This window comes from Oryctolagus cuniculus, chromosome 4, assembly GCF_051225735.1.
Source record: "Oryctolagus cuniculus isolate XC-2025 breed Fujian yellow rabbit chromosome 4, ASM5122573v1, whole genome shotgun sequence".
In the NCBI taxonomy this organism is placed as follows: domain Eukaryota; kingdom Metazoa; phylum Chordata; class Mammalia; order Lagomorpha; family Leporidae; genus Oryctolagus; species Oryctolagus cuniculus.
In genome coordinates, this window is record NC_142870.1 from 95,099,935 (window position 1) to 95,118,094 (window position 18,160).

The 18,160-nt window shown below is 46.7% G+C and overlaps 1 protein-coding gene across 5 annotated transcripts in view; it reads right to left on the reverse strand.

Moving 5' to 3' along the window:
- Positions 1 to 18,160, reverse strand: part of LIPH (lipase H) — a 49,041-nt gene that overhangs the window by 17,962 nt on the left and 12,919 nt on the right. For 4 of the 5 annotated variants that reach the window (NM_001082106.1, XM_089330227.1, XM_089330229.1 and 1 more), the window contains 5 exon segments: positions 1,863 to 2,033; positions 5,384 to 5,473; positions 7,054 to 7,155; positions 14,125 to 14,233; positions 16,092 to 16,459. In NM_001082106.1, the coding sequence (NP_001075575.1) occupies positions 1,863 to 2,033; positions 5,384 to 5,473; positions 7,054 to 7,155; positions 14,125 to 14,233; positions 16,092 to 16,459 (840 nt within the window). 5 annotated transcript variants of the gene reach the window in all.

Sequence of the window (18,160 nt, forward strand, 5' to 3'; positions counted from 1 at the left end):
TGTTGACTACTGTGTCCAAGGGGAGAACAGCCCCTAAAATCTGACTTAATTTGGGGAGGGGGGGTGGAACCTCAAGAATCAGTATTATTTATTTATAAGAATGTAACTTATAATTCTTATCTACTTGAAAGGTATCCCAACAAAGAGACAGACAGAGAGATCTTCCATCTGCTAGTTCATTCCCCAAATGCCTGCAACAGCCAGGGCTGGACCAGGGTGACACCAGGAGCCCGGAGCTCCATCTCACATTGGTGGTAGGTCTCCTAAGCACTTGAATCATCATCCACTGCTTCTCAGAGTGCATTAACAGGAAGCTGGGATCAAGAGCAGAACCAGGACTTGACCTGGTGCTCTGATATGCGGGTGTTGCAGGCAGTGGCTTATAACCTACTGTGCCACAGTGCCCACTCCAGCATCCATTAAAAAAAAAAAATTCCCTAGATGATTCAGAAATCCTTGTCTAAAACATGCCATGCTGTGAACTTGGGCTTTCTCTTTTGCAAAAAAAAAAATTCCTGATGGACACCCAGTTTCAAAGTCCTGACCACTTAGGATGTTTCTAAGCAAATATCCCAGCATCCTCCATGGCATCTGTTACCTCGCTGGACCTCACTGGACCTACCTACACACACAGAAGCCAGGACGTGGCGTGAGGGCATTCACAGACCAGCCCGTGAGAAGGAATCACTCTGTGAGGCTCATCGGGCAGAATGGCCTCTGGTCTCACTGTGGGCCTTACCCCAGCAGAGGCTGTGTGACAGAGTGCTCCTGTTCTCACAGGGGCAGCCTGTATAAAGTGACTTTGTCTGGGCTGGGCTCAGAAACTGCTGGAGCCTCTTCTTCATGCTAGGATAGTGTCCATGGAGGTTGTACTTACCTTCTGGATACAGATTACTTTTCTAATTCTTTATTATGAGACTGCAGTTGTCCAAAGAACAAATTGACTACAAAATCTAACTAAATACATTTTTTAAAGAGTTATTTTATGGGGCCAGCATCGTGACATAGAGGGTTAAGCTGACCCTGAGATGCCAGCATCCCATATGTGCCGGTTTGAGTCCAGCTACTCCACTCCCAATCCAGCTCCCTGCTAATGGCTTGGGAAAGCAACAGAAGATGGTCCAAGTGCTTGGGCCCCTGAACCCACATGGGAGACCCAGACAAAGCTACAGGCTCCTGGCTTTGGCCTGGTTAATTCACTCTCCAACAGCTGTTGTGGCCAGAGCTGGGCCAGGCCGAAGCCAGGAGCCCATAGCTTTATCTAGATCTCCCATGTGGGAGAAAGGGCAAGTACTTGAGCCATCTTCTACCGCTTTCCCAGGCCATTAGCAGGGAGCTAGATAGTAAGTGGAGCAGCCGGAACCCCAACCAGCACCCATATGGAATGCTGGGTTACAGGTGGTGGCTTAGGCTGTTATACCACAACACTGGCCCTTAGATGCATTTTATTTTTGTAATACAATGTGTGTATATTGCAGGGGGAGGTGGAATTTGGTGCAGCCATTAAGTCATCACTTGGAATGCCCCATCCCATAATAGAGCACCTGATTCAAGTCCCATTCCCTCCACTTACAATCCACCTTCCTATTAATACGCACTTTGGAGGGTCTGATAATAGCTCAGGTACTTGGGTCCCTACCACCCTCATGGAAAACCCAGATGGAGTCGTGGGCATTTGGAAAGTAAACCTGCCAATGGAAGGTTCCTGTCTGTCTTGTCTGTGTCTCTCTGCCTTTCAAATGCAATGAAAATAAATAAATAAAATATAGTTTGGAGACCCGTTTTTAGATAGTAAAGTGGTTCTGGGGTTCATAACAAAAGTTGTTCATGAATCAGATAGGGAAACTGCTTGTTGGACTTACCCAGCAGGGGGCAGGGCTTCCCTTGGGGTAGGCCGCAGTTGATGCACTTGCCATTCCTGTAATCCCTGTAGGAGTCGCAGGGGTATGCAGTGATGGTACAGTTCTTTCTCAGGGAGGAAAGGTACAGGTACACGGACATCTGGTGGTCACATTTAAAGTACTGCATCCCTGCTTTGTAGAAGGAATGGTAAAGAGCAGAGTAGTTGAAATATTTAATCATAGCACATGACACGTTTTATACACACATACACAGCTTATCACCCGTCTACCCCATGCCAGATACTGTGCTAACAGCTTCAGTGTGCTTGGTTCCATTTTCTCCTTATAAAAACCGATGCGTATGGAAGGCCGGCGCTGCGGCTCACTAGGCTAATCCTCCACCTTGCAGCACCGGCACACCGGGTTCTAGTCCCAGTCGGGGCGCCGGAGTCTGTCCCGGTTGCCCCTCTTCCAGGCCAGCTCTCTGCTGTGGCCAGGGAGTGCAGTGGAGGATGGCCCAAGTCCTTGGGCCCTGCACCCCATGGGAAACCAGGATAAGCACCTGGCTCCTGCCATCGGATCAGCGCGGTGCGCCGGCCACAGCGCACTGGCCACGGGGCCATTGGAGGGTGAACCAACGGCAAAGGAAGACCTTTCTCTCTGTCTCTCTCTCTCTCACTGTCCACTCTGCCTGTCAAAAATAAAAATAAAAAAATAAAAATAAAAACCGACGCATATGGAAATCCAAGACACTGTGGCAAAAAAGACCTAAATGAAAGTTTTCTGTGAGTGAGATCCTGGTGGAAAGAAGGGGCCATCAAAGAAGGAGGTACCTTTCTCTGAAGGGAGGAGAGAACTTCCACTTTGATTATGGTCTTGTCTAAATAATGTCAGAGTTTGTGAACTCAAGAGGCTTCCGTAGCTTTGGCAGCTAATGACAAGAGCCTCAGGTGACCACTGACATCATAAATAAGAGTGTCAATTATCAAATCGACAACAGGGAGTCATTGTGCACTTGCTCCCCATGTAGCACCTCTGTCCTTGATGTGTTGTACTATGAGAATTAATGGTAAAACTAGTCTTCAAACAGTACTTTATACTTTGTATGTCTGTGTGGATGCAAACTGTTAAAATCTTTACTTAGTATAGAGTTAATCTTCTGTATATAAAGATAATAAAAAATAAATCTTAATGAAGAATGGAATGAGAGAGGGAGTAGAAGGGGATGGTCTGGGGGTAGGAGGGCAGGTATGGGGGGGAAGAACAGTTATAATCCAAAAGTTGTACTTACAAAATTTATATTTATTAAATAAAAGCTTTTTATTAAAAAAAAAAAAAAGTCATGCATAACGATTCATGCTGGCAAGTGACAGGAGAAAAGATGAAATCAAATTAAGGTTGTGCCAAGAATTAAAGCAAGTATGCTTTAAAGACACTGCCTGTTTAGATATGCTTCTGTCGTTTAATTTTTTTTCCCTTACTTGGCAAATTAAGTATCCCGAAATTTTCTTTCACGTATTTTAAAACCAGATATCTATAAATTGTGTAAGTCCCAGAATAACACTAATCAGAAGGGTACATCTTATGTAGCAGGTGCCTTATGTAATGTAGTGCTAACCCTCACAGTATGTGAAGTAGGTGGCATGAGCCTCACTTTGTAGATGTAGAAAATGAGGTGAGAAAGCTGAGGCACAGAGCCTGACTTTGCACGCTAATAAGTGGCGAATCAGGGAATTTCAGCCCGGGTATATGTGGCTTGCAAACCTGTGATTATTTCTTTACCACAGAAGCTCTCAAAATCACAGAACAGTAGCATTAGAGAACTTGGGAACTCATTAGAAATGTAAATTCTAGGGCTGGCCCTAAGGGAATGGGGGAGGCGGAGAGGGTGGTATCATAATCTGTTTTCACAAGCCTTTCTCATGATTCTGATGCGTGATGCATGTTAAACTTTGAGAACTACTTTGTACTACAGAATGGAAGATGGTGTGTGTGTGTGTGTGTGTGTGTGTGCCTGTAAGGGAATAGCACACAACCTTGAGTCTTAACTAAAGACTAAACTTGAGGGGCTGGCGCTGTGATGCAGTGGGTTAAAGCCACAGCCTGCAGCACAGGCATCCCATATGGGCGCTGGTTTGAGTCTCCGCTGCCCCACTTTGAATCCAGCTCCCAGCTAATGAGCTTGGGAAAGGATTAGAGGATGCCCAGGCCCTTGGGTCTATGCACCCATCTGGGAGACCCAGAAGAAGCTCCTGGATCCCAGCTTCAGCCTGGCCCAGGCCTGGCCATTGTAGCCATTTGGGGAGTGAACCAGTGTAACTTTCTTTCTGTGTAACTCTAACTTTCAAATAAATAAAAAAATCTTAAAAAAATAAATAAACTGAGATTATATCACATGGTTTTGTGTCTTTTCACTTAATATATTTAAGAATTTTCATTAATCTCTGAAAACACAATGTTAATAATTATATTCCTTTGTATGAGTGTACTGTAATTCCTTTAATAGCTTTCCTTTTCTGTACATTTAGATTATTTTTAAAACTTAGCTGTTATAAATAATGCTGCATTGAAGATTTTTGCTCTCTAACTCTTGTCTATACTTCCCATTATTTCTCTAGGAAAAGTGTGGAATTTCTAGGTCAAAGACACACTTAAAAAAAAAGATTTATTTATTTATTTGAAAGAGTTACACAGAGAGAGAAGGAGAAGCAGAGAGAGAGAGAGAGAGATCTTCCATCACTGGCTCACTCCCCAATTGGCCACAACAGCTGGAGCTGTGCCAATCCAAAACCAAGAGCCAGGAACTTCTTCCAGGTCTCCCACATGGGTGCAGGGGCCCAAGGACTTGGGCCATCTTCTACTGCTTTCCCAGACCATAGCAGAGAGCTGGTGCCCATATATGGTGCCCATATAGGATGCCGGTACTGCAGGCGGCGGCTTTACCAGTTACACCACAGAGCCAGCCCCAAAGATACACTTTTCAAGAGAGAGGAATAATTAACTATAGCTTTTAATCATATATTTATAATTTTTAGAAGGTATGTATTTGAATTGTAACTTTTAGTTTATGATTTAATATATACCACCTCCATATTCTCAGGAAATTTGTTTTCTATTAAAAATGACTCCTTCAGGGCCAGTGCTGTGGCACAGTAGATTAAGCCTCTGCCTGTAGTGCCAGCATGCCATATGGGCACCAGTTCTAATCCTGGCTGCTCCTCTTCTGACCCAACTCTCTGCTATGGCCTGGGAAAGCAGTAGAAGATGGCCCAAGTGCTTGGGCCCCTGCACCACATGGGAGACCAGAAGAAGCTCCTGGCTCCTGGCTTCGGATGGGCACAGCTCCAGCCTTTGCAGCCATATGGGGAATGAACCAGCAGATGGAAGACTTTTCTCTCTTCGCTCCCTCTCTCGCTGTAACTCTACATCTCAAATAAATAAATGAAATCTTTTGTTAAAAATGGCTCCACCTAGAAAAATAACAGATTTTTAAAATGTGCCTTCTTCAAACCTCGGACAAAATATAAAGTGTCTGTATTTACCTTCAAAGATTGTCTTGGGGCAACCAGGTTGATCCACTCCTCCATTTGGGTAGAAGTCTATGTTTCCTAATGGTTCCTTATAGCCCAGTGCTAGAAGAGAGCATACTATACTTTTACAGAAGTTTGAATGTTCACATTTCATAGCTCATTGCCAGTAGGATATAGGTAGAGATTTATTATTATTGTTTTTGTTACTGTTTTAATTATTGTTCTACCTAGTTAAATACTTTGCCCAACGTTACCCCAATAGTTAGCTGCGAAACTAATGGTTTCCAACTAGGGGACTGTGAAGGTGATGATGGAATTGACTTCCTCCAGTACTTATCTAAGATCTAAGACTTTCACTTGTAGGGCTGGCATAATGACCCCTGTCTTCATCTTCACAAATGGAAAACAGGAGAAATGGATATTTTTACTTAGGAGACAAAAATCATTAAAGATTTGGGACTTAAGATGGTAAAAATATTAGAAACACTTCTAGAACAGGGGTTCTAAACAAATTTTCAATACCTATTTTCTTTAACCATGAACCCCCAAACCAACCAGTAAAATGTTTGATAAAGTATTACTCATAATTATGTATACATACATATGTGCATATATGAAGTGCATCATGGTAATAACAGTAGTCACTACATGTTGAGATATATATAATATCATATATCACCCTGCATGTGTCCCTGGGCCTCATACTAGGTGTTTTACATATGTGTCTCCTAAACTCAGATGAAGTAACATAACAAATAAAGATACGAGGCTCAGGGGACTTCAGGAAACAACACAACCTTGAGAGAAGGAGCAGCACCTGGCCAGAGGAGTTGGAGTTGGAGTTGGAGTTCACCTTTGACTCTAAGCCCCACCCTCTCCTTCAAAATTCACTTCCCAAAAATAAGAAATAAATGGCTCTATTTGATCAAGCGCTAATATGACACTGAGGTACTGCCCTTGAGAAACTTAATACTTTGCAAACACCACAGTAAGAATGCAGCTGTTTCACAGAGATCTTTGTTCGAAGGCAAAAATGGCTGGATACCACGTCAGAGTATCCCTGGGGGTCTCGGGAGTCTTGGGGGTTGTATCACAAACAGGACCACTCTGCTGTGTCTCCTCAGACCTCCCCATGTTCTTACTCCAGCTTCTCTCCCAGACATCTGGATACAGATGCCCATGCTTGAACATCACCCTGACCCCCATGACATGTACTCAGTCACACTTGGGTGTGGATTCAGCACCATGAAATGGCCAGGAAGATCCAGAGAGCTAGTGGGTTAGAGTCACCCTACATGAGACACAAAGCCGGAACTTAGCTGTCAGCTTAAAGAAATAATGAGAAAGAACCAGCAAAACCAGGAAATCATGCATCCAAACCCAGATGCATGCGTGGAAATATCTGTCCATGTGGTATGCCAATCAGCCTGTCCTTGATGGTCATTTTTAAAATTAAGAAGAGACCATGAGAAACCCATCCCCATTCCAGCATGGGGTCCCGGGTGCCTGCATTAAACCAGTTTCTCTTAGTATTTCTGTGGCTTTGGAATCCTGCCCTAGGAAAAAAAGAAATCTAGAGGAGCTGGACCTGCCCCAGCACGCGGCTACCCCCAGGGAGAGACTCTGTGGGTCTGGGGTGGGGGTGGGGTGGGGTCCCACATCCACAAGGACAGGAATGTTACCGTCAGTGTCGGAATGGATGACATCAACGAACTGCGCATCACTGGGATCTAATCTGTCCTGGGGAGGCTTCCCGTTGAATAAAGGGCCCGCAGGGTCGAGACCTGGAAGGAAAACAGAGTCGCTTGGCAGCTCCGCGCCATGACTCACCTGCAGCCAGGCCTTTGATTCTTCCTGATTCGATGGTTCGTGGGCTGCAGAGCAACCTGGGATGGGTGAGCACTCACGTTGCCATCTGCTTTCCACAGTTGCGTAGCTTTTTTCCCACAGTGGAAAGGGTTAATCTGGCAGTGCCTCTGAGAACGGCATCTGGACTCCATCAGCAGGTCTACCTCATGCCAAGCTCACCAGCAGGGAATGCGTACACACACGCACACACACACATGCACGCATGCACAGACCAGGTTGTGGGTGTGAAATGAGGGAAGAAGCACCAAGGGTGCATGAAAGAGAAGAAAGTCAATACTGTGGACCCATCTTTATCCCATTTTACATCATCCAGAAGCCTCACTCAGCCCTTCTCTTTCCTTTCTTCTTTTTTTTTTTTTAAGATTTATTTATTTATTTGAAAGACAGAGTTACAGAGAGACAGAGGCAGAGGGAGAGAGAGGTCTTCCATCTACTGGTTCACTCCCCAAATGGCCACAACAGCCAGGGCTGGGCCAATCTGAAGCCAGGAGCCAGGAGCTTCTTCCAGGTCTCCCATGCAGGTACAGGGGCCCAGGCAGTTGGGCCATCTTCTACTGCCTTCCCAGGCTATAGCAGAGAGATGGATCGGAAGTGGAGCATCCAGGACTCAAATACGCACCTATATGGGATGCCGGCACTGCAGAAGGAGGCTTTACCTGCTACACCATGGTGCTGGCCTCATCTTTTGTTGTTAAAGACTTATTTATTTATTTGAAAGTCAGAGCACAGAGAGAGAGAAAGAGATCTTTCTTCTGCTGGTTCACTCCCCAGATGGCCGCAACAATTAGCGCTGGGCCAGGCTGAAGCCAGGAGCCTCTTCCAGGTCTCCCACGCGGGTGAAGGGGCCCAAGCACTTGGGCCATCCTCCACCACCCCTCCAGGCCATTAGCAGGGAGCTGGATCAGAAGTGGAGCAGCCAGGATAGAAACCAGCACCCACATGGGATGCCAGCATCACAGACAGTGGCTTTACTCATTATGCCACAAGGTCGGGCCCCCCAGTTTTTCCTTCTTATTATGAATGAAACTCCTTTATAGCTCCCACTTTTATTCGGATACAATAATTTGTTTGCTCTGCATTGCAAACCTGTGCGGCCAGCAGGGTAGGTATTCCTATTCCCATCGTGCAGGCGGCTGACCTGAGGTTCCGTCTTGACCAGATTACAGCATCAGGATATAACCACCTCTATCGGTGCAGCTCTTGGGTTTACCACACGGGGTCGAGCAAGCTCACTGGGGAAGGGCGAAACTCCCTGGTCAAAGCAGGTGTCACCGAGGGAAATAAAGTAGGTGCCAATCCCCGCAGAAAGGCTGCACAGCACAGATGCCTGAACCGATTTCTTGCCTTTGGTCACTGTTTGCTGGCATTCCTGTCACTCTGAAGATGCTGGAAAACCAGGACAGCAGTTTGTATGATGCTGAGACCACAAAATAAAAGCTTTATACTGAAAAAAAAAAAAAAAGAAAAAAAAAAAAGGCAGAGGCTCATAAAAGGGCCCTGCTCACAAGAGCCCTACCTGGATGGCCGCAGCATGGAGTAGCAGATGAAACGTAGGAACAATTTTGAGAGCACAGAGCGAAGAGGGCGTTGTTAATAATTGGAACAGGATTAAAGGCACAATCTGGGACTGTTACAGGCAAACTTGGACTTGTGATCATCTCAGTGATAAGCCCTAGCAAGTGATCAGCTTACTATGTCAGCCAGAAATTACAGGTAGACTGCCCAATAAAGCTGCCTACTCTGTGTGAGTAGCTGGACAGAAGGGTCCAAACCTAGCACTAGGCAGCTGTGTGACCTCGGGTAGGCTACATAACTTCTCTGAACCTCGGTGCCCTTATCCTGTGAAAGGGGAGTAGAGTCCAGAACGTGCTGGATTATTACAGAATAGAAACAGAATGAACTAATGGAGCTCTTAGTGCTTTAAAATCGCCACACTAGAGTCTGGCGAGCGATCCTCAACTTTTGTTGCAGCACCAAGTGGTTTGAGAATTTAATGAAAGCGCTGGACTCCCCAGGAGAGACATGGAACATTTTGCACACTTTAGAGGCCATTTACTCCCATACCCAAGGTCACCACGAACTCTCTAAGGCAGTGCTGCCCTATAGAAATATAATATAGCAACCTGGGGCCGACGCTGTGGTGCATTGGGTTAACGCCTGGCCTGAAGCGTTGGCATCCCATATGGGCGCCGGTTCTAGTCCCGGATACTCCACTTCCGATCCAGCTCTCTGCTGTGGCCTGGGAAAGCAGTAGAAGATGACCCAAGCCCTTAAGCCCCTGCACCCATGTGGGAGACCCGGAAGAAGCTCCTGGCTCCTGGCTTTGGATCGGCGCAGTTCCGGCCATTGTGGTCAACTGGGGAGTGAACCAGTGGATGGAAGACCTCTCTCTCTCTGCCTCTCCTCTCTCTGTGTAACTCTTTCAAGTAAAAAATAAAAATAAATCTTTAAAAAAAAGAAATATAACATAGCAACCTGAGAATAAGAAAAATGTAAAAAGCAAAAGGGAAATTCATTTTAAGAATACACTTGGGGCCGGCACCAATGCTCAGTAGGTTAATCTACCACCTGCAGTGCCAGCATCCCTTATGGAGCCAGTTCTAGTCCCAGCTGCCCCTCTCCCACTCCAGCTCTCTGCTATGGCCTGGGAAAGCAGAGGAAGATGGCCCAAGTGCTTGGCCCCTGCACCAACTCCTGGCTCGGATTGGCCCAGTTCCAGCCATTGTGGCAATTTGGGGAAAAAAAACAGCAGATGGAAGATCTTTCTTCTGTCTCTCCCTCTTTCTTAACACTACCTCTCAAATAAATAAATAAATATTTTTTAAAAAACCCTTTATGTAATCCAATACATCCAAAATATTAACAACACATAATCAATATGAAAAAACTGACATTTTTTGTCATCTTCAAAATCATGTATATTTTGCAGATATAGCACATCTCAGTTTGCACTGGGCATGTCAAGTGCTTGGTGGCCACGTGTGGCTAGTAACTACCGTATTAGCATAACTCTAAGGTCGTTTACCACAGCATGGTGTTTAGACCACTTGCATCTTCAGGTTAAAAATAGAAATTCCTGAGGCCAACATGGCAGTGCAGTGGGTTAAGGTGCCACCTGTGATGCCAACCTCCCAAATGAGGCCGATTCAAGTCCCAGCTGCTCCACTTCCCATCCAGCTCCCTGCTAATGCATCTGGGAAAACAGCAGAAGAAAACCCAAGTACTTGGGTCCCTGATACCCATATGGGAGACCTAGATGGAGTTCCAGGCTCCTGGCTTCAGCCTGCCCCAATCTTGGCCATTGTGGCCATTTGGGGAGTAAACCAGCAAATGAAAGATCTCTCTCTCTCTCTCTCTCTCTCTCTCTCTCTCTCCGTGTCTTTACCTCTCTCTCTCTAACTCTGCCTTTCAAATAAATAAAATAAAATATAAATATGTATATATAATACAGACTCCTGACCCCAACCCTACTGGTTCTGATTTGGCCAGTGTTGTTAAACCAGCACCCTAAACTGCGTTTTATACACAGTTTAGTTTGAGAATCGAATTTAATGCCATCACAAGTGGTGTAGGCAGTTGGAGTACTTTTTAATCCATTCATCTCTACCATCTTCTGCAGAAATCAATAATAAGTAAAACCAGGAGATGTGCCCAGAGAGCAAGAGCAAGAGGACGGATTGAAGAAAGGGAAATGAAGAGATGAAGCAGCCATCCAGGCCTGGTAAGTAATAAGCAGGAGACATGAAGATCCAGCTCTCAGGAGGTGCAAGTGAGTGGGGTAACGGCCACAGTCCCACCCCACAGCCCAGTGAGCTCACCCAGGCAAGGGTGGGAAGGGGAAATAGTTTACTCCCAAAGCTGCTCTTGGAATGGCTGAGATGGACCTTGGGACTCAGAGATGACGAGGAATCAGGAGAACATGAGGAAGTCAGTGGAGACAGAAAATTGGACTGTGGACCCCTAGTTGAGTCCAGGCCACAAGGGCATGGCCACGTGGGCCCAGCCCAAGTAAAGGAATGTTGGCTTGGGGGATTTCTGTGGTCAGAGACCAGACTCTCCATTGCAGGTCACATTCACGGTAGTTGTGGGAATAAGTACACTGGGGGCTAAGGGAGGAAGCGGGCACAGCCAGGAGGTGGCACTGGGCGCTAGAGCCTGCTAGTGCAGCCCTAGAGGGCAGAGTCTGCTCTTCTCTTGCCAGGAGTGTCAGGATGGAGCCTGCGGTCAGCCCAGGGGCGGGGATTTATACACGGAAACCAGCCAGCATTGCAAGTTAGAGCTTTCTCTCTTCCTTCCTTTTCATTTATTTACTTTTTTCAGAGCTGATTGACTTCCAGACACACCTCTAGAAAAGGTCCCACCCAACAGATACTCCCAACAGATCAGGGACACAGGCACATTCTAGCCATCTGTCCTTCCTACACAGGTGGGGAAACGAAATTCTTGCAAAGCAAACACAGATTTCTTTCTAAAACATCATCTCAATAAGAACATTTTTTTTTTTTTTTGACAGGCAGAGTTAGACAGTGAGAGAGAGAGACAGACAGAGAGAAAGGTCTTCCTTCCGTTGGTTCACCCCCCAAATGGCCACTATGGCCAGCGCGCTGCGCTGATCCAAAGCCAGGAGCCAGGTGCTTCCTCCTGGTCTCCCATGTGGGTGCAGGGCCCAAGCACTTGGGCCATCCTCCACTGTACTCCCGGGCCACAGCAGAGAGCCTGACTAGAAGAGGGGCAACCAGGACAGAACCAGCGCCCTAACCGGGACTAGAACCCGGAGTGCTGGCGCCCCAGGCAGAGGATTAGCCTAGTGAGCCGCGGCGCCGGCCAGACATTTTTAAAACTTGAAAAAAGAACTTTGGGGTGGGCACTGAGGCAAAACAGGTTAAGCCACTGCTTGTGATGCCTGTGTTCCATATTGGAATGCCGGTTTGAGTGCTGGCTCAACGAAGATGGCACAAATACTTGGGTTCCTGACCCCTAAATGAGACACCCAGATGGAGTTGAGCTCCAGGCTTCAGGCTGGTCCAGCCCTGGCTGAATCATGAACCAGAGGATAAAAGATTCCCCTCTCCCCCTTGCTCTCTCTCTCTCTTGCTCTCTCACTCTGTTACTCTGCCTTTCACATAAATAAATATATCTTTAAAAAAAAAAAAAAAAAGCTTTGCTTCCCCAGGGAAGTAGGTAGATAAAATGAGGGCAACATTGGCCTTTGGGATGGAAGAGAAGAAAACATCCAGGACAAGCAATATGACCTTCAGTACCAAGGCTAAAGGAAAGGCTAGCCATGTGGAGTGTGTGTCTGTGTCTGTGTCTGTGTCTAAGAGAGACAGAGAGAAGCAGAGATGCAGTCGGGAGCAGAAACGGAGACACCTGGAGATATACAGACTAAACATAGAGATGACGCACACAAGGCAATCTGCCTGGTTTAAGTAGTGCATTCAGACTCACAGCCCTGAAAGTTTACCTCCCAAGTGAAGTGGTTCAAATCATTTACCCCTCCTCTCCCTCCATCCATTTCAACCTCAAGATTCTCTAGACTTTTTTTAAAAAAGATATATTTATTTATTTGAAAGTCAGAGTTACAAACAGAGAGAAGGAGAGGCAGAGAGGAGAGAGAGAAAGAGTGAAAGAGAGAGAGAGAGAGAGGTCTTCCATCCGCTGGTTCACACCCCAATTGGCCACAACGGCTGAAGCTGCACCGATCCAAAGCTAGGAGCCAGGTGCTTCCTCTGGGTCTGCTACGAGGGTGCAGGGGCCCAAGGACTCGGGGCATCTTCTACCGCTTTCCCAGGCCACAGCAGAGAGCTGGATTGGGAGTAGAGCAGCCGGGACCCAAACTGGCACCTATATGGGATGTTGGCACTGCAGGTAGCGGCTTTACCCACTACACCACAACGCTGGCTCCCAGATTCCCTAGACTTAAAATAGTTGAGAGGCCAGTGCTGTGGCTTAGTGAGTTAAGCATCCCATATGGGTGCCAGTTCGAGTTCCAACTGCTCCATTCCAATCCAGCTTCCTGCTAGTGTGCCTGGGAGAGCAGCAGAGGATGGTCCAAGTTCTTGGGCCCCTGTACACATGTGGGAGACCTGGAGGAAGCTCCTGGCTCTTGGCTTTGGTCTGGCCCAGCCCTGGCCATTGCCGTCATTTGGGGAATGAGCCAATGGATGGAAGAGTTCTTTCTCTCTCTGCCTCTCTATAACTCTACCTTTCAAATAAATAAATAAATCTTTTTAAAAAAATAGCTCTCTGTTTGTGAAGATGGGTTCAGAGAAAGATGAGTGGGAGAGGCCTCATCTCTGAGAGCCACGCTCAGCCCTTCGTGTATAGTGTGGAAAGTTACTAAGCACTGGCAGAGGATCCCAGCAAAGGAGCCTTTGTTTGCGGTTTCACCTGCTGTGTGCCTGAGCATTTTCATTCAGCACAGGCCTGAAAGCTGATACCTAGAGGGTAAGGCCAAAGGTTAAAAGTCCCATCTTCTGTTCCCAGTTGGAGATGCAGCTGGACCTCGGCCCTGAAGTGGATTAAGTCCTCAGCTCAGGCTGTCCTGGATGAAATGAAAGGAAGAAGCCCCTGCTTGGTGCGCACAGATCAAAGCCTCATAGGACACAACTGTTTCTCTAGCCTGAAGAGAAATCAAGTCACCACCACCAAGCTTGTTTACAGTATCTACAATTGACAAAGTGCTTTACATATACTTTATTAAATAATAACCCAAGCTCAGTATTATCATGGTCTTTCTTTTCCACAAAGGGATCCAGGCTTAAAGACATTAAGTAAGTGGAAAAGCTGGCTTTGAACCTAAGGACTTGGATTGCCTGCCTGCCGTCTCCCCAGGGAGCACCCTGCCCTGGCCCGAACCCTGCTCCCACACACAGGAGCCTTACCTGTAATTCTCCCCAGCTGCCCATTGTACATCTTTCCAACAAACCCTGATATGTGGGCTCCTAGACTTACTCCAATCATGTAGATGTCATCCAGAGAGGCTCCTCTTGCCTGGAATTTCAAAAAGTCCATCGTTATATAGTGCATGTTCCTAGGAACTGATAATATTTGGAGAAGTGTCCTAGCTGTATTTGTAAGCACCTTATATCTGTTATCTCACTCAAATGTCACAATAGCCCTGCCACGTAAATACTATTCTTTTGATTATACAGATGAAGAAATTGAGTTCTGGATTTGAAGTTATTTATCCCAGGTCAGGGCACAGACTAGAATTCCAACCCGTCTGTACCATACCTGTGCCTTTATGCTCATGCTGTCTCCACTCATGCTCCTACTAGAAACCAAGCCAAGACCCCTTTAAAACCTTTCAAATTGGAGACAACCATACATTTGATGAACTTCCTTAGCTTCTTCATACTGGCTCAGTAAAAGAAATCAAAGAAAATGGGGTGAGGATGGACCACGCTGTCTATGGGCTGTGGGGACAGCTAGTCATGGACCATTTTAATATTCACATCCCCAGGAGAGCTGCTTAATTTGGGAGATGGTGTAAAATTCACATCATCTCCAGCCACAGTGGCCACCAGACCTGACACACTCTGTGGCATTATTCTGATTTCATGTCATTTTCTTTTCTTGCTAAAAGGGACAATTCATGAGACAGATCACTAATTAAAATCTAAGGTTTTACGTTTTGTAATTCTTCTGAAAACATAAATCATTTCATCAGACTATATGTCTCAGTTTTAGTTTTGGATAATGCAGTCACTAAACTTTTGACACTCCTAGCAAAAGCAACAGTTCTAGAAGTTGAGGATGCTCTAGATGTTTAAGCCAGGAAGCTCTCAGACAGTACCTCTTGTCCCAAAAAGACATCTTTATGGGAGTTAGAGAGTAAGATTCCTCTTCCTTAAGACACTTTGTTGGCCAGTGCCACGGCTCATTTGGCTAATCCTCTGCCTGCGGCGCCAGCACCCCGGGTTTTAGTCCCATTTGGGGTGCCAGGTACTAGTCCCGGTTGCTCCTCTTCCAGCCCAGCTCTCTGCTGTGGCCCAGGAGGGCAGTGGAGGATGGCCCAAGTGCTTGGGTCCCTGCACCCACATGGGAGACCAAGGGAAGCACCCGGCTCCTGGATTCGGATTGGCGCAGCGCTGGCCGTAGCAGCCATTAGGGGAGTGAACCAACGGAAGGAAGACCTTTCTCTCTCTGTCTCACTGTCTATAACTCTGTCTCTCTCTCTCTCACTGTCTAACTCTGCCTGTCCAAAAAAAAAAAAAAAAAAAAAAAAAAAAAGACACTGTGTTGTCATCTGCTGGCAAATTGTCATCATAAATATTTAAATCTGAGCCGGCGCCGTGGTTCAATAGGCTAATCCTCCACCTTGCGGCGCCGGCACACCGGGTTCTAGTCCCGGTTGGGGCACCGGATTCTGTCCCGGTTGCCCCTCTTCCAGGCCAGCTCTCTGCTGTGGCCAGGGAGTGCAGTGGAGGATGGCCCAAGTACTTGGGCCCTGCACCCCATGGGAGACCAGGAAAAGCACCTGGATCCTGGCTCCTGCCATCGGATCAGCGCGGTGCGCCGGCTGCAGCGGCGGCCATTGGAGGGTGAACCAACGGCAAAGGAAGACCTTTCTCTCTGTCTCTCTCTCACTGTCCACTCTGCCTGTCAAAAAAAAAAAAAAAAAAATTTAAATCTACAACATCTTCAGTGACAATAATGTTCTCTTAGATGGGTGCCCATGCAGTTCACAACCTGCAATACCATGGGCCTACCCCCGCTTCTCCTGGGGCTTATTCAGATTTGCAAAATAGTCCCCCACTAGTCACGGCAGATATCTCTTGCCTTTAAACCTCCAGATAACAGACTGGTTCCAAGGGGCTCTGAATCATCCAAGGAAATTCTCACTTACCAACATCTGGTCGATAAACTCCTTCAAGATTATGGCTACTTTCCTGGTCTTATTAGAGGCCTGGGTGTATATTACAGTTGTAGCTCCACGATTCCAATCAACAACAACCAGGTTCATGTCTTCTACCATGAGCAAAGCTTTTACTAAGTCCTGCAACCAAACTGGAGGGGAGCCTGTTGGTCTGAATCCATGGACAACGAAGGTGGTTTTCTTGGTCACATTCAAGTTTCCAAAAGTTGTGGAGTTGATGATTTGTGCGCAGGTGTAGTTTTTCCTGGTGTAGAGCAACAACCTCACATTGAGTTCCGTACCAACCACTGCACTGTGAAAGCTCAGTTTGGTGAATGAAGGACATGTTTCATCTGTGTCTGAAAACAAAAATGAGACAGCATCACAATAGTTCTTTCCTTAGCTGGGCATCCAGCATGAATCCTCTGCTATTCACTGCAATTCTTATGTACCTTACGGCACCTGCAAGGGGCTGCATCTAGCTGTATGAAGTTGTAGTCACGCCTGATTCAGGGCCCCATGAATAGTAACCTGTAGTTTCACCAGGGAAACCATTCTTCTAAATCCCACCTTCTCTCAAGGTCAAGCCCAAAGGTTACCTCTAACCTGCCAGTCATGAGTACTGTCTTTTTACCCTAGAGCCCCCTCCAATTCCTTTACATCTCTGGGCGACAGCACAGTGACAGCATCCTTGCGGGGATGTGCTATGGGTATTTCATACGTGTGTGTCGATCCTGCAGGAGCACGCTCTCTTTGCAATGCTGTCTCATAAGCTGTGTATCTCTCACAGTGCCCAGCACATGGTGGACTCAATCATTGAATTTGCAGGGCCCAAGCATATGAGTTTAGACTTTCCTTGTCTAAACACCAGCCTGCAATGGCAGCGGAGAACATGGCGTGCCTTGTCCTAAGCCTTTCGTTCACATCCGAAGCTGATGACCACTGTAGACTTTCTTGGACCCTCTCCATCTCCGCTCCCCAGACCCCACCTTTAAGCATTTATCTTACTGAGCAGGCTCGAAGGAGGGCCTCAGGAAAAGGGTTGGTGATGGGGAAAGGACCAGCACCGGATGAGCCTGGAGCACTTAGTTACGCCAGAAGGTGTGGGTGTGTTTAGAAACCCGACACAAGGACGCAGAGAGTTTGACAGGGCTTCCACTGGCCAGATCTGGGATAACTGGAGCACAGAATAATTAAGGACAGCAATGAGTTATAGGCTTTGGAGAAAAGCAGGAATCTATGATTCTATGACAAATACGCATCTATAGGTAAAGAAATAGAGAAGAGACAAAGACTCTATTTTTAGTAGAAGGCTGAATGCTGACTTGAATGTAGAGAGAGGGCTGGAGTTGCTTATCATTTTGCAGCCATCAGAATAAGGGTTATGGGGCTGGCACTGTGGCGTAGCGGGTAAAGCCGTAGCCTGCAGTGCTGGCATCCCATATGGGCACCAGTTTGAGCCCTGGCTGCTTCACTTCTGATCTAGCTCTCTGCTGTGGCCTAGAAAAGCAGGAGAAGACGGCCCAAGTCTTTGGGCCCCTGGTCCTATGTGGGAGACCTGGAAGAAGCTCCTGGTTCCTGGCTTTGGATTGGTGCAGCTTAGGCCGTGGCGGCCAATTGGGGAGTGAACCCGTGGATGGAAGACCTCTCTCTCTCTCTCTGTAACTCTGCCTTTAAAATAAATAAATAAATCTTTAAAAAAAAAAAAAAAGAATAAGGGTTACATAGGCAAGAACTATTAATGGATGCTAACTTGAGTTGGGAGGTATTTTGATGAGGAGCATAAAATTTGCACGGTCATGAAGTGTTTCCCACAGGTTGCTTAATAGTGACCACAATAAAAAATAATAACTACACAAAGGAACTTCAAAAACTGTGGAGGCATGGACATTGTGCACAACAGGGTAAGCTGCTACTTGGGACATTCACATCCATGTCAGAGTGCCTGAGATCCAGTCCCACCTGCACTTCTGACCCAGTTTCCTGGGAGGCAGCAGACAATGGCTCAGTAACACAGGCTACAGGTGGCGGCTTACCTGCTAAGCCACAGCACTGGCCCC